Source organism: Talpa europaea (genome assembly GCF_964194135.1).
Source record: "Talpa europaea genome assembly, chromosome: 13".
Taxonomy (NCBI): Eukaryota; Metazoa; Chordata; class Mammalia; order Eulipotyphla; family Talpidae; genus Talpa; species Talpa europaea.
Genome location: NC_140080.1, coordinates 44,403,554 through 44,415,573, shown reverse-complemented (window position 1 = coordinate 44,415,573; position 12,020 = coordinate 44,403,554). Strand labels below are relative to the sequence as shown.

Sequence of the window (12,020 nt, the reverse complement as noted above, 5' to 3'; positions counted from 1 at the left end):
CTGTGTGCAGGTCTCCTCCGGGGGTCTCTGTTGTTCTCTAATGGCGCCTGGAGCCATTCGCTCACCTCTGCGGCAAATCCTGCAGCGTTCTCCACAGCTCCAGTTCACGGGATGTGGTGGCTGAAACAGTTCCTTTCCACTCACAGTCCCGCTTGATGCGTAGTTTGTTCTTGTTGGTCGTTTTAGTTTGTTTTTTTCCTCCTTTCTGTTGGTCGGAGAGTGCCGACTTTGTGGGTGGGGGAGGGTAGCAAGGTTCTGAGTATTCCTCCCTTCTTATCCTCTTTTATGGCAACTTTCTTCTTTGGGTAGTTTGCTGGAGTCTTCCGTTTATCTTCCATATCCCAGTTCTCACTGGGACCTGCCGTTATTCCTCCCTATTAACTTTTTTTTTTTTTAGATAATAAATTTTATTGTTATATTCCCCATACAATTGCAGCCCCCCCATTCTGACCCCAATCCCTCCCCTCCCGCCCCCGCCCCCCTAAAAGTGTCTCTGGTTCATAGTTTTTTGTTGATTTTGATTTTCACTTTCTTATAGTTATTCATTATCCTGGTCCCTTATTTAAGTTTTCTAGATTCCTGCTATGAGTGAGACCATCCGGTATTTTTCTTTTTCTTTTTGGCTTATTTCGCTGAGCATGATCCCTTCCAGCGCCATCCATGTTGCTGCAAATTGCATGTGTTTATCTTTTTTGAATGCTGAGTAATATTCCATGGTATATATGTACCATATCTTCTTGATCCAGTCATCTATTTTTGGGCATTTGGGTTGTTTCCAAAGCTTAGCTATTGTAAACAGTGCTGCTATAAACATAGGGGTGCAGGTGTTCTTTGGAATTGATGTTTCTGTGTCCTTTGGGTAAATACCTAGGAGTGGAATTGCTGGATCATATGGAAGCTCTATGTTTAGTAGGTCCAGAAATCTCCACACAGCTTTCCACAGTGGTTGGACCAGTTTACACTCCCACCAACAGTGCAGAAGAGTTCCTTTTTCTCCACACCCTCGCCAACATTTGTTGTTGCTAGTTTTTTTAATATGTGCCATTCTCACTGGTGTAAGATGGTATCTCATGGTAGTTTTGATTTGCATTTCCCTGATGACAAGTGATGTTGAACATTTTTTCATATGCCTGTTGGCCATTTGCATTTCCTCTTCAGAGAAGTTTCTTTTTAGCTCTTCTGCCCATTTTTTGATTGGATTATTTTCTTTGTTGTTGTTGAGTCTCATCAGCTCTTTGCAGATTTTTGTGATCAGTCCTTTATCATTAGTGTTGGGTGCAAAAATGTTCTCCCAGTTGGTGGGGTTTCTCTTTGTTTTTGTTATTGTCTCTTTTGCTGTGCAGAAGCTCTTTAATTTGATGTAGTCCCAGCTGTTTATCTTTGTCTTCACTATCACTGCTTTGGGTGATGTGTCTGTAAAGATGTCTTTGATGTGCAAATCACGTAGTGTTTCGCCTATATTTTCTTCTGTATATTTTATGGTTTCAGGTCTTATGTCTAGTTCTTTAATCTATTTTGAGTTGATTTTTGTGTATGGTGTGAGGTAGTGGTCAAGCTTCATTCTTTTGCATGTAGCGACCCAGTTTTCCCAGCACCATTTATTGAACAAACTTTCTTTGCTCCAATGCATAGTCTTTGCTCCTTTGTCAAAGATTAGTTGACCATAAATCTGTGGGTTTATTTATGGATTTTCTATTCGATTCCATTGGTCTGTATGTCTGTTCTTGTCCCTATTAACTTTTTTTTAATGGGAGATCTTACTCGCTGCGTCTCCTCGCCGCCATGTTGATCCGCCTCCAGCCCCAGTCAGCATTTTAACTTCACAATCCAGAGCACACAATGGCATATCCTGCTTACACTGTATTTCCTGAAACTATGAGGTAAAATATCTCTCTCCATGCTATCATATAGATACAGGACAACCCCACTTTATACCAGATTGCGTGACTGTGGGTCCTCACCTGCACACTTAAAGGGGACTTGCACTGCAGGCACATACAAAAGGTTAACAAAGGTTTTTTTTTTTTTTTTTTTTTTTTTTTACAAGGTAAAGGGAAATGTGGAAATATACAATTCAGGGAGAAAATTGGGAGATAAATTCTTACATGTGTCCTACCCATTCTGCTGACCAGGAATCCCAAGTGACCAACCAACAACCAAGGCCAAACCTGCTGCCTGGCCAAGAGCATGAGCCAAGTGTGCCAGACCCCACTAACATGGCCGGTTTTTATTTACAAACTGAGAAAATGGCTGCTTAAATCCGCTCTTAGTCCTTGCAACTTCCCTTTGGGGATCATGGGATTTGTAGTTCCCAGTGTCTTGATGGATTGGAGATGGTATCCACAAAGCCTGTATGGAATTAGCTCAGGACATCCTTTCCCCACTAACATATCACCTAAAAGAATCTTGATTACAGGACACATAAACTCAAGGGTGCTTCCTGAAAAGTTTAGATTTCCATCCCTCATGCTTCATGCTGTCTACTATAATGCCTGCTATAATGTTTACTATAATGCACTTTGATGAGAATCATATGACAAATAATTAATTTGCTCTGGACTCCATCAATATAATTAGAGCAAGTAAATAAATAGAACTTAACAAAGGAGAGTCCCTGTTGGTTTTCATAGCAATCAGCCAACAAATCATGAAGTTTCATCTTATACAAATATGAAGATTTTACCACAAACAAATGGATTGGGGCCTCCCTGGTGGCACAGGGGTTAAAGACAGCACTATCAAGCAATCGCCAGGCACTGCAGCACGAGTTTAATACTGGGCTGGCCAGGAAACAACCCACATGGTGCAGCAGACCTCTCTTGTGTCACCCATTGCTCCCCTCAGTAGTGCATTTCAGTAGATCTCTAGATCTGCCTGTTCTGTTCCCCACTCTCTCTTGTGAATCCTCTCACCCCCACACGTCTGGCTTACACCCCAGTTCTTGTATGCATAAATAAATAAATCTTAAAAAAACACAAATGGATTAGATGATAGATAATTCATGTATGCATGCATACTTGCATACATGTACATATAGGGAAATGGACAGTCAGATATGCAAGCATGCAAATACATACAGATAAATCATACTGACTATATAACCATGGACTCATCAATGTTGTTTTCCCCTCATTTATTTATATATTTCTGAATCATTCTGACTTAGGGGTATCTACTGTATGCAAAATTTAGACAAGTTTTGATTTTTCACAAATTGACTTTTCTAGGTAAATACAGACCTTGAATCTTTACTGATACAAAATACATGTGTATTTTATTTTTAACTATGGTGCTCTCTTAAATTGTTTTTTTTTTGTTTTGTTAATGTACGCCATTATTTTTATTATGTGTGCTTATTTTATGTATGTGTTTTTATAACATTCTCTTGCTTGATAATTGCATGAAAATGAGAATAGGGCCTCCCTGGAGGAGCAGTCAGTTAAGTCTCAGCACTATGAAACTATCTTCTGCCACCACTGGCCTGAGTTTGAACCCTGGCCCGAGAGCTTCCCACATGGCGCATTAGACCTCTCCTGGCTCACCCGCTGCTCCCCTCAGCAGTGTATTTCAGTCAGTCTCTCTGTTCTGCTCCCCACTCTGTCTCTGGTGAATCCTCTCACCCCCTCAAACCTCTGGCCGACACCCTAGTTCTTGTATACATAAATAAATAAAACTTAAAAAAAAACAAATAGAATAGAAAGTTTGAAGGTTTTTGTTTTAACAAATGGAGGAAATCCTGCCTGATTAACATTTCCAGATTTTTAGCTACAATCCTCAAGTTATGATTAGTGAGAATGCTGCTATAAATGATGCACCTTATTCTCTTCTTCTATTACCCATTGAGGCTTATCAGTGCTGTGTCCCACTGGGAGCTCTCCTGGGCTCCAAGAAGTCTATTTTTAAATGTTAACAGAACTCTTTTTCTTATAATCTTCCTTAACTGTGCAATTTTTTTTTAATTTTATTTACTATTACGTCTTGAAAACTTGGCAACTTTCATTAACTTTTAAATCATATGCTGTAGCACTGAAATATGTTTATAGGAAAACCATAGTCCAACCCCTCCATAATGAAAGTGAGTCACACCCCAGCTCTGTCCCTGTCACCCTTAACCTACACACTCAACACAGAGTATTCCCCTAAGGAGGGAAGCTTCTGGGTCAAGGCCATAGATGACATAGAAGCCTCACTCTTCCATCACGAGGTACAGAGTGATGTGGTTGGATGCCTTCCTTTTCCTCAAGACCACAAATCTTTCCATGAACTCATTCTTGTCTAGTTGTGCCCAAGTTCCCATTGTCAGAACACAATTGGTGAAGGTGAGGGTCTGTTGTGTTGGTCTTTTTCATACCTGTGAGATTGTCAGGAACCAATGCTAGAGAAGTCTTCCAGGTACTACTTGCCCAACAGGTTCATCAGCCCAAACATGCCAGGTGGAAGTAATGGAAGACTGACACTCTGCTCCCAGCCTGCCTGGCCTCAATGAACACCCTGCAAAGTGTAATTATAAACAACTCCCTTTGTGCTGGCTATCCTAATGTGGAGTTCAGACCTCCCTTTGTCCACCCTAAGAAACATCCCCTTAGTGTGTCCAAGGAAGAATGAACATTTCTCTTCATGCCAATTGGTAAATAGGTTAGAGAAATAGATTAGGCACAAAATCAATAAAGAAAAATCATTTGCATTTCTATATGCAGGAAATTAATTAGAAAGACTTTGTGTTTTATTTTATTTTTAAAGATTTATTTATTCATGCATACAAGAACTGTGGTATAGGCCAGAGTTGCGGGGTGGAGGAGCATGGTGAGAGGATTCACCAGAAACAGAGTGGGGAACAGCATAGGCAGATGACTGAAATACACTGCTGAGGAGAGCAGCGGGCAAGACAGGAGAGTCTGCTGCACCATGTGGGTAGCTCCCTGGCAGGCCTGGGGATCAAACTCATGCTGCAGAGGCTGCAGATAGCTTCACAGTGCTGTGCTTATCTCTTGAACCACCAGGGAGGCCCAAGACTTTGTGGTTTAAATTTCATTTACAATAACACTGAAAGAGCTGAGATGACTGAGAATGAACTTAATAATGAAGTTGGAAGGTCTATAAATATAAAACAATGAGATTCTGTTAAAAGAAATAGAAGACACACAAAAATGGAAATATATTCCATGTTCATGTATTGGTAGAATAAATATCACTAAAATGGTCATATTACCTAAATCAAATTATAGATACAGTGAAGTAGCTGTCAAAATCCAATAACTTTTTTCAAGGAAATATAGGTGCTTTGGTGGTGGGACAGCACATGAGACATTGTCAACATCACTCATTATAAGGAATGTGGAAATAGAAATTATAATCAGTATTACTTCTCCCTTTTGAGGATGCTCTATAACAAAAAGAATGTGCAATCAAACTTTGGCAAGAGTGTGGTATAAAAAAGGACAGGCATCCATTGTTGTTGGTAAAACACTCTGGAGTAGCCTCTATGGAAAACAGTATGAAAATGCTTTTAAAAATAAAATGGAGGGCCTCCCTGGTGGCACAAGGGGTTAGCACAGCCCTATGAAGCTATCCAAAGCCTCTGCAGCACGAGTTTGATACCCTGCCAGCCAGGGAGAAACCCACATGGCATGGCATACCTCTCCTGTCTCACCCGCTGCTCCCTTCAGCAGTATAATTGAGTCAGTCTGTCTGTTCTGCTCCCCGGTCTGTCTCTGGTGAATCCTCTCACCCTCCTTCACCTCTGGCCTATGCCCCAGTTCTTGTATGTATAAATAAATCTAAAAAAAATTGAAAAGGAAATCCCATTTTATCAGTGATATCTCTGCTAGGTATTTATATAAAGAATATGAAAACAATTATGGACAAAAGTGATGTGTTTCTATATTCATTGCAACATTTCCACAAATTCCAAATCATGGAACCAATTTATATGCCCCATGACAGACAACTGGACAAAAAAATGTGGAAAATATTCTCATGGTACACCACTCAGTTATTTTACAAGGTGGGATAGTGCCATTGGGACAAAACAAATGGACCTTTGGTGTTTATGCTAAGCGAAATAATTCAAAAGGTGAAAGATAGATATTGGCCGTTTTCTCTTTTCTGTGGAATATCTATAGCAAACAAAACAAACAAAACTGGCAACGCACTGTAAAACTTAATCTGTGAAAAACACACTTGTTACCTGGGGAAATAGGGCCAATAAAAGAGGATTGGGGAAATCGACATGAGAAATTTGGTGAAAGGTGAGTGAAGCATCTGCACATATGGAGGAGTAAAAATATAACCCCAAAGATATATAAATATGTAAAGGACTGAAATGTCTAAAAAAATGTACTACAAAGACCTTTAATATTTTTTAAAATGATTGAATGATTTAAAAATAAAACAGTTGAATTACATGATAATTTTACTGGAAATTATGGTGGAGGTATAGACATAGAAACCTGATTCCTACCACATCAATTTCAGAAAAGTGAAAGTTAAGAAATAGTTGAAAAGGAAACTACAATATCTTGTAGAACTTACCTAGATAATATTAAGGTTGATAATTGTATTTCATTCAATATATTGTAACAATTGAAAGAAAGGACAATGGATTTGCATGACTTCAGGACAAAATCCTTGTAAGTTCTAAATGATTAAAATTATTAAGACTTGTTTTAAATACATTGAATGAACTTCTGGACTCATTCCTTCCAAACTGATAGTAAATTAACTCAATCACAATAAAAACTCTATTTTAGCATTCTAACATCCCAGAATTTCCCCTATCAGCTAGATATTTTTAAAATTAATTTATTTAAAATTGTTTCTCTTTTGGCAAACTTTGACAATTTATTAATTGATGCCATGAATATAAACTTTTTTATTTTCCTAAATAATGAGGCTTAATTTTCTCCACATTTTTAGTACCTCTGCATTTTAAAACAAAATTGTTTTCTGAAACATGACACTTTTTTGGTACACATTATTGTATCAGAATTCCAAGATAATTTTATGTTGAGCTTGTTTCAAAATTGATCTGAAAAAAATGAACCAAATAATGACAGTATGTATACCAAACATTTTCTTTTTTTTCTTTTTTTTTTTTAATAGAGGCATGTTTACTTATTTATTTATTTATTTATTTATTTATTTATTTATTTGTTTGTTTGTTTGTTTGTTTATGCATTCACTGGGTACAGTCAGAAGTGCAGGAGGGTGAGAGAATTCACCAGAGCCAGAGCCGGGAGCAGAGCATGCAGAAGGACCGAAGTACACTGCTGAGGGGAGCAGCGGGCGGCAGGAGAGGTCTGCATGCCATGTGGGACCCTCCTCTGGTGGCCGGGGAGCAGCCGGGGATCGAACCGGTGTCGCAGGCAGCTTCGCAACCTAGCTCTCAACCGCTGCGCCACCGGGGAGGCCCTATACCAAACATTTTAAAGGAGGAAATTGCTCTATTATGGAAAAGTTGGCTATAACCACCATTTCCTTACTTGTCATTTAATGCACATTTTTTTAACCTTGCCAGATGGATTGCACAATCAGTTTTATTTTGTATATAACTTAGTTTATAATATTTCATAAATATAAGTTTTACTTAATTTCATATTAATTTAGGTGTCATATTATTAACATATTTGCCTCACATTTCAAAAGCAAAGATCAGATAAAAAGTTACATTGATATTTAATTTGTTAAATGAAGTATATATATTGATAATCCTAAATAGTTAATGAACTATAAACCTATCTAATGAAAAATTAGCAGCAAATATGTTAAATCATATATAGCAGATCTTCAAATAATGTTTCTCTATTCAATGTTATTTTGTGAAAACGCTAGTGAGGCAAAAACCCATTTCTGGTTCTGTCATTCTGTAGAGTTTGTACAATGCCCACAAACGGTTAGTGTGTGGTATTCTATTTACTGATTTCCTCCCACATCCCAAAATTGTGTATGTTAATTATCATTTCTAAATGAGTTCAGTATGGTGAGTGTGCATGAAGAGTGAGCCCTGTGATGGAAAGGCATTTTGCCCAAGACACACTCACCATGTACACTGAAATGTCAGGAGACTCTGGAAACATCTGACCCACATCTGCCCTAATGGGCTGGAAAATAAATATATGAAAACATAAATGAATGGATAAATGAATGAATGAAAATTGTTTTTGCTGCTAGAAGCATTTTGTTTCTTTATTTATAAGTTTAATTATAGTTTTATGACCACAAATATGTCATAAGAACTTAACTAATTTAAATCAATTAGCCTGTATGTTAAAATTGGTTCAGTACAATTTTTTTCCTTAAAGTCACAGCTTCCAAGAACTTATCAAAAATGTTAAGTGAAGACTAAATATACATTTGTTAAAATATTAAATTGTTACATTTATTCCCATGAATACTTTACAGAGGATAAATTGAAAGGTAGTATATAAAACACAAAATAATTATTTTACAACATTCATTACCCAGGTCTTAATAAAGTGGCAATAGCATAGGCATGCTAACATTGAAAACTCAGTGTTTATTATATAAGATTAAATTTCATTCAGTGAAATTGGGATAAACCTGAAATGGACCTTTACCATTTCCCTGAATAAATCTTTCTTAATAACACTTTCTTTACAGCATCCTTTACTTGTTTGTTTCTAAGACTGTAGATGATAGGATTCAAGAGTGGAGGAACTATGGTATAAAGTACAGAAGGAATAATGTCCTGAATTGCTTCAGAGGTTACAGAAGGCTTTAAGCATACATAAGATATTGAACTGAGGAAAACAGAAACCACAAGGATGTGAGGAATACAGGTAGAAAAGGCCTTTCCTCTCTCTTTGCTTGAAAACTTGAGCACAGTAGAAAATATGCGACTATATGATATAGCAATGAAGATAAAACAGCCCCCACAAACCACAATTGCAGAGACAAGAATCAAAATCTCATTGCTGAAGGTGTCAGAGCATGACAGCAGTAGTAGAGAGGGAACATCACAAAAGAACTGATGGACCACATTGGACTGGCAGAAGTTGAGTCGGAACGTGTTGCCAGTGTGCACACCTGAATACACCAGCCCACTGAAGAGGGAGAGAAGTGTCATCCGGACACAGAATTGGTGGTTCATGATAACTGGATAGTGAAGGGGCTGGCAGATGGCCACATAGCGGTCATGGGCCATGATGGTGAGAAACATCATCTCTACTATTGCAAAGTAAATGACCAAGAATATTTGAGTTGCACACCCAGCCACAGAAATGGCCCTGTTGTTAGTGAGAGAGGTGACACAGGCATTGGGGACAGTGACAGATATATAGCAAATGTCTAACATGGACAAATTTCTGAGGAAGAAGTACATGGGTGTGTGAAGGTTCTTGTCCAGTGTGGTGGCAGTGATAATGAGAAGATTCCCTAAAAGTGTGATTAAGTACATCAGTAGAAATAGTACAGAGTTCAGCAACCTTAGCTCCCATTCATTACCAAAGCCTTCCAGGAGAAATTCAGTCACCATGGTGTAATTGGTCATTTTCCTAAAATACTGCTTGGCTGTTAAAGCAAAAGGGATGAAAAAGAAAACAAAAAATGATTAAACAATTACACACTTCAACCTGACACTGTTGGTTTTGATGACTACAAAACTTTCTCTAATCTTTTGACTTACTTGACTACTCCTGATAATATGGCACAGTGCTAAAGACCAGGTTTTTCAAACCGTTTTTCATGCATATGTGTAGAAATGTTACTGAAATTCAAAATATCCAGCCTAAGAAATTTAAACTTTCACAAACACTGTTTTGAATTAGTTAATAAATGTTAAATTTCTGCAAGAGGACAGAATCTCAAAGACAAATTTTTAAAGGAATTGAACAACATATTTGTGCTAGATGTGATATACAATAGAGGTGTTACTCAGTGATCTTCATATGGTGGGTATCATAAAGGATCATAACTTGCTTAGGTATACTTTTTTGAAAATAAGTGAAGAAACAGTGATTAAGATTTCCCACACATTTGTAACATTCAACATTGTGATGAATTCCAAGTGTAGTATCAGTAGATTTATATTGTGCATACTTACTTAACATATCTTTTATACAAAGCTATTTATTTCACTTTAAGAAAATAATTTCTTAAAGCAATGAGTTGGAGGAAATTTAAATAGACTTTCCCCGCAGCTAGTTGAAAAGTAAATGCTCTAATTATTTAAAGCTTATTTTTTAAAATTTATTTATTTATACAAGAACTGGGGTACAGGCCCATATGTGTGGGAGGGTGAGAGGATTCACCAGAGACAGAATGGGGAACAGAACAGGCAGATTGACCGAAGTACACTGCTGAGGGGAGCAGCAGGCAAGGCAGGAGAGGTCTGCTATGCCATCTGGGAATCTCCCCAGCCAGAAGGGATTGAAGCTCTGCAGAGGCTATGGACAGCTTCACAGTGCTGTGCTCATGTTGCCTGCACCATCAGGGAGACCCTTATTTAAAGTTTATTGGGAAAGATATTTATGTTATTTTATGAGGAAATTTAATGAATTTTTATGACACATTTTTTTAAAGAAGGTTTTTTTTTAATTTATACATAATAAACTGGGGTACAAGCTAGAAGTGCAGTGGGTGACTGACTAAAATACATAGCTAAGGGGAGCGGCGGGCAAGAGAGAAGAGTTCTGCTGTGCCATGCCAGTAGCTTCCTGGCCAGCCAGGGTTCAAACTTGGGCTGCAGTGGCTGCGGATAGCTTCACAGTGTGGAGCTTAACCCCTTCCCCACCAGGGAATCTCCAGTATGACACATTTTATAAATATTTTCTATACACTCCTGAACAACTTAGAGTGAAAGAGTTGTACTTATTTCATTAGAGAGGATAACATTTTCTATTTTTATCTTTAAGTATTGGTTCCCATGTTTGCATTAATTTTCTCAATAATTAAAATGCTATCTAAACATAATTTTTACAATATCTCACAATCTACCACCGAAATAATAACCTATAAGATTTGCATATAAACCGAAACGCACTTGTTGTCCTCCTCCATTTCCTCCTAACAAATAATCTTCTCAGGAACTATTTTTTTTAATTCCCTGCAGTTTAATTATCTCCATTAGTTCTTGACCATTATGGTTGCTACATTTATTGCATCACTATATCTAATGGTAGAAATGCCAATTATAATTTATTGATAAGTTTTAATGTATAGAAATATCAATACCATAATAATACTCAGGCACTCTTTCCAGAACTATTTACTATAAAAATGTATCAAAATGTAATTGAGCTTTTGTATTCCAAACATGTTTATTAAAAGCTTTTTTCAACCTAAGATCTTCTCAAACCTCATATTTAATGATTCTGAAATCAGTGACTCTGTGGCAACTTTATTTAATGATCTCACTGCATTTCTGGAAATTTATTACAATTTCTGTAAAAATTCCCTCAGTAACTATGTTTATATTTATTAACCTGATTGTAGTGTGATTTTACAATGTTTTTTAAATATCAAAGCATCATGTGTGTACTTAGATGTATACACATTGTCATATATAAACTAATGAATTCCTAGGGAAAACAGTCTTCTTAAATGGATTCACTGTATTTACTTTTCTCTAATATTCTACCATTTTCCATAATGTTTTACTCATTGATTTTATTTGCATAATGTTCAATATTCATCTGTCTTTAAAATGTTCTTATTCCATTGACACCTCTCCTTATTTATTATTTTTATTTTCATTCCCATTCATTTTAAAAATGTATTATCCCACCTCCTTGGAGGTGCAAGGGGTTGAGCGCAGCACTATGAAGCTCTCTGCAGTGTCTGCAGCATGAGTTTGATCCCCTGGCTGGCCAGGGAGCTACCCACATGGCGCAGCAGACCTCTCCTGCCTCACCCGATGCTCCCCTCAGCAGTGTATTTCAATCACTCTGCCTGTTTTGTTCCCCACTCTGTTTCTGGTGAATCCTCTCACCCCCCACACTTCTGGCCTGTACCCTAGTTCTTGTATACATAAATAAATAAATCTAAAAACTGTATTATCCATA

The 12,020-nt window shown here is 37.4% G+C and overlaps 1 protein-coding gene across 1 annotated transcript; it reads right to left on the bottom strand.

Annotated features, from left to right (window-relative positions):
• Positions 1-8,572: 8,572 nt before the first annotated feature.
• Positions 8,573-9,508, bottom strand: LOC311183310 (olfactory receptor 14C36-like; the record flags this gene model as incomplete). The annotated part of the gene is made up of 1 exon (XM_084252662.1): positions 8,573-9,508. The coding sequence occupies one exon, from the start codon at positions 9,506-9,508 to the stop codon at positions 8,573-8,575; it is 936 nt and encodes a 311-aa protein (XP_084108788.1).
• Positions 9,509-12,020: the final 2,512 nt, after the last annotated feature.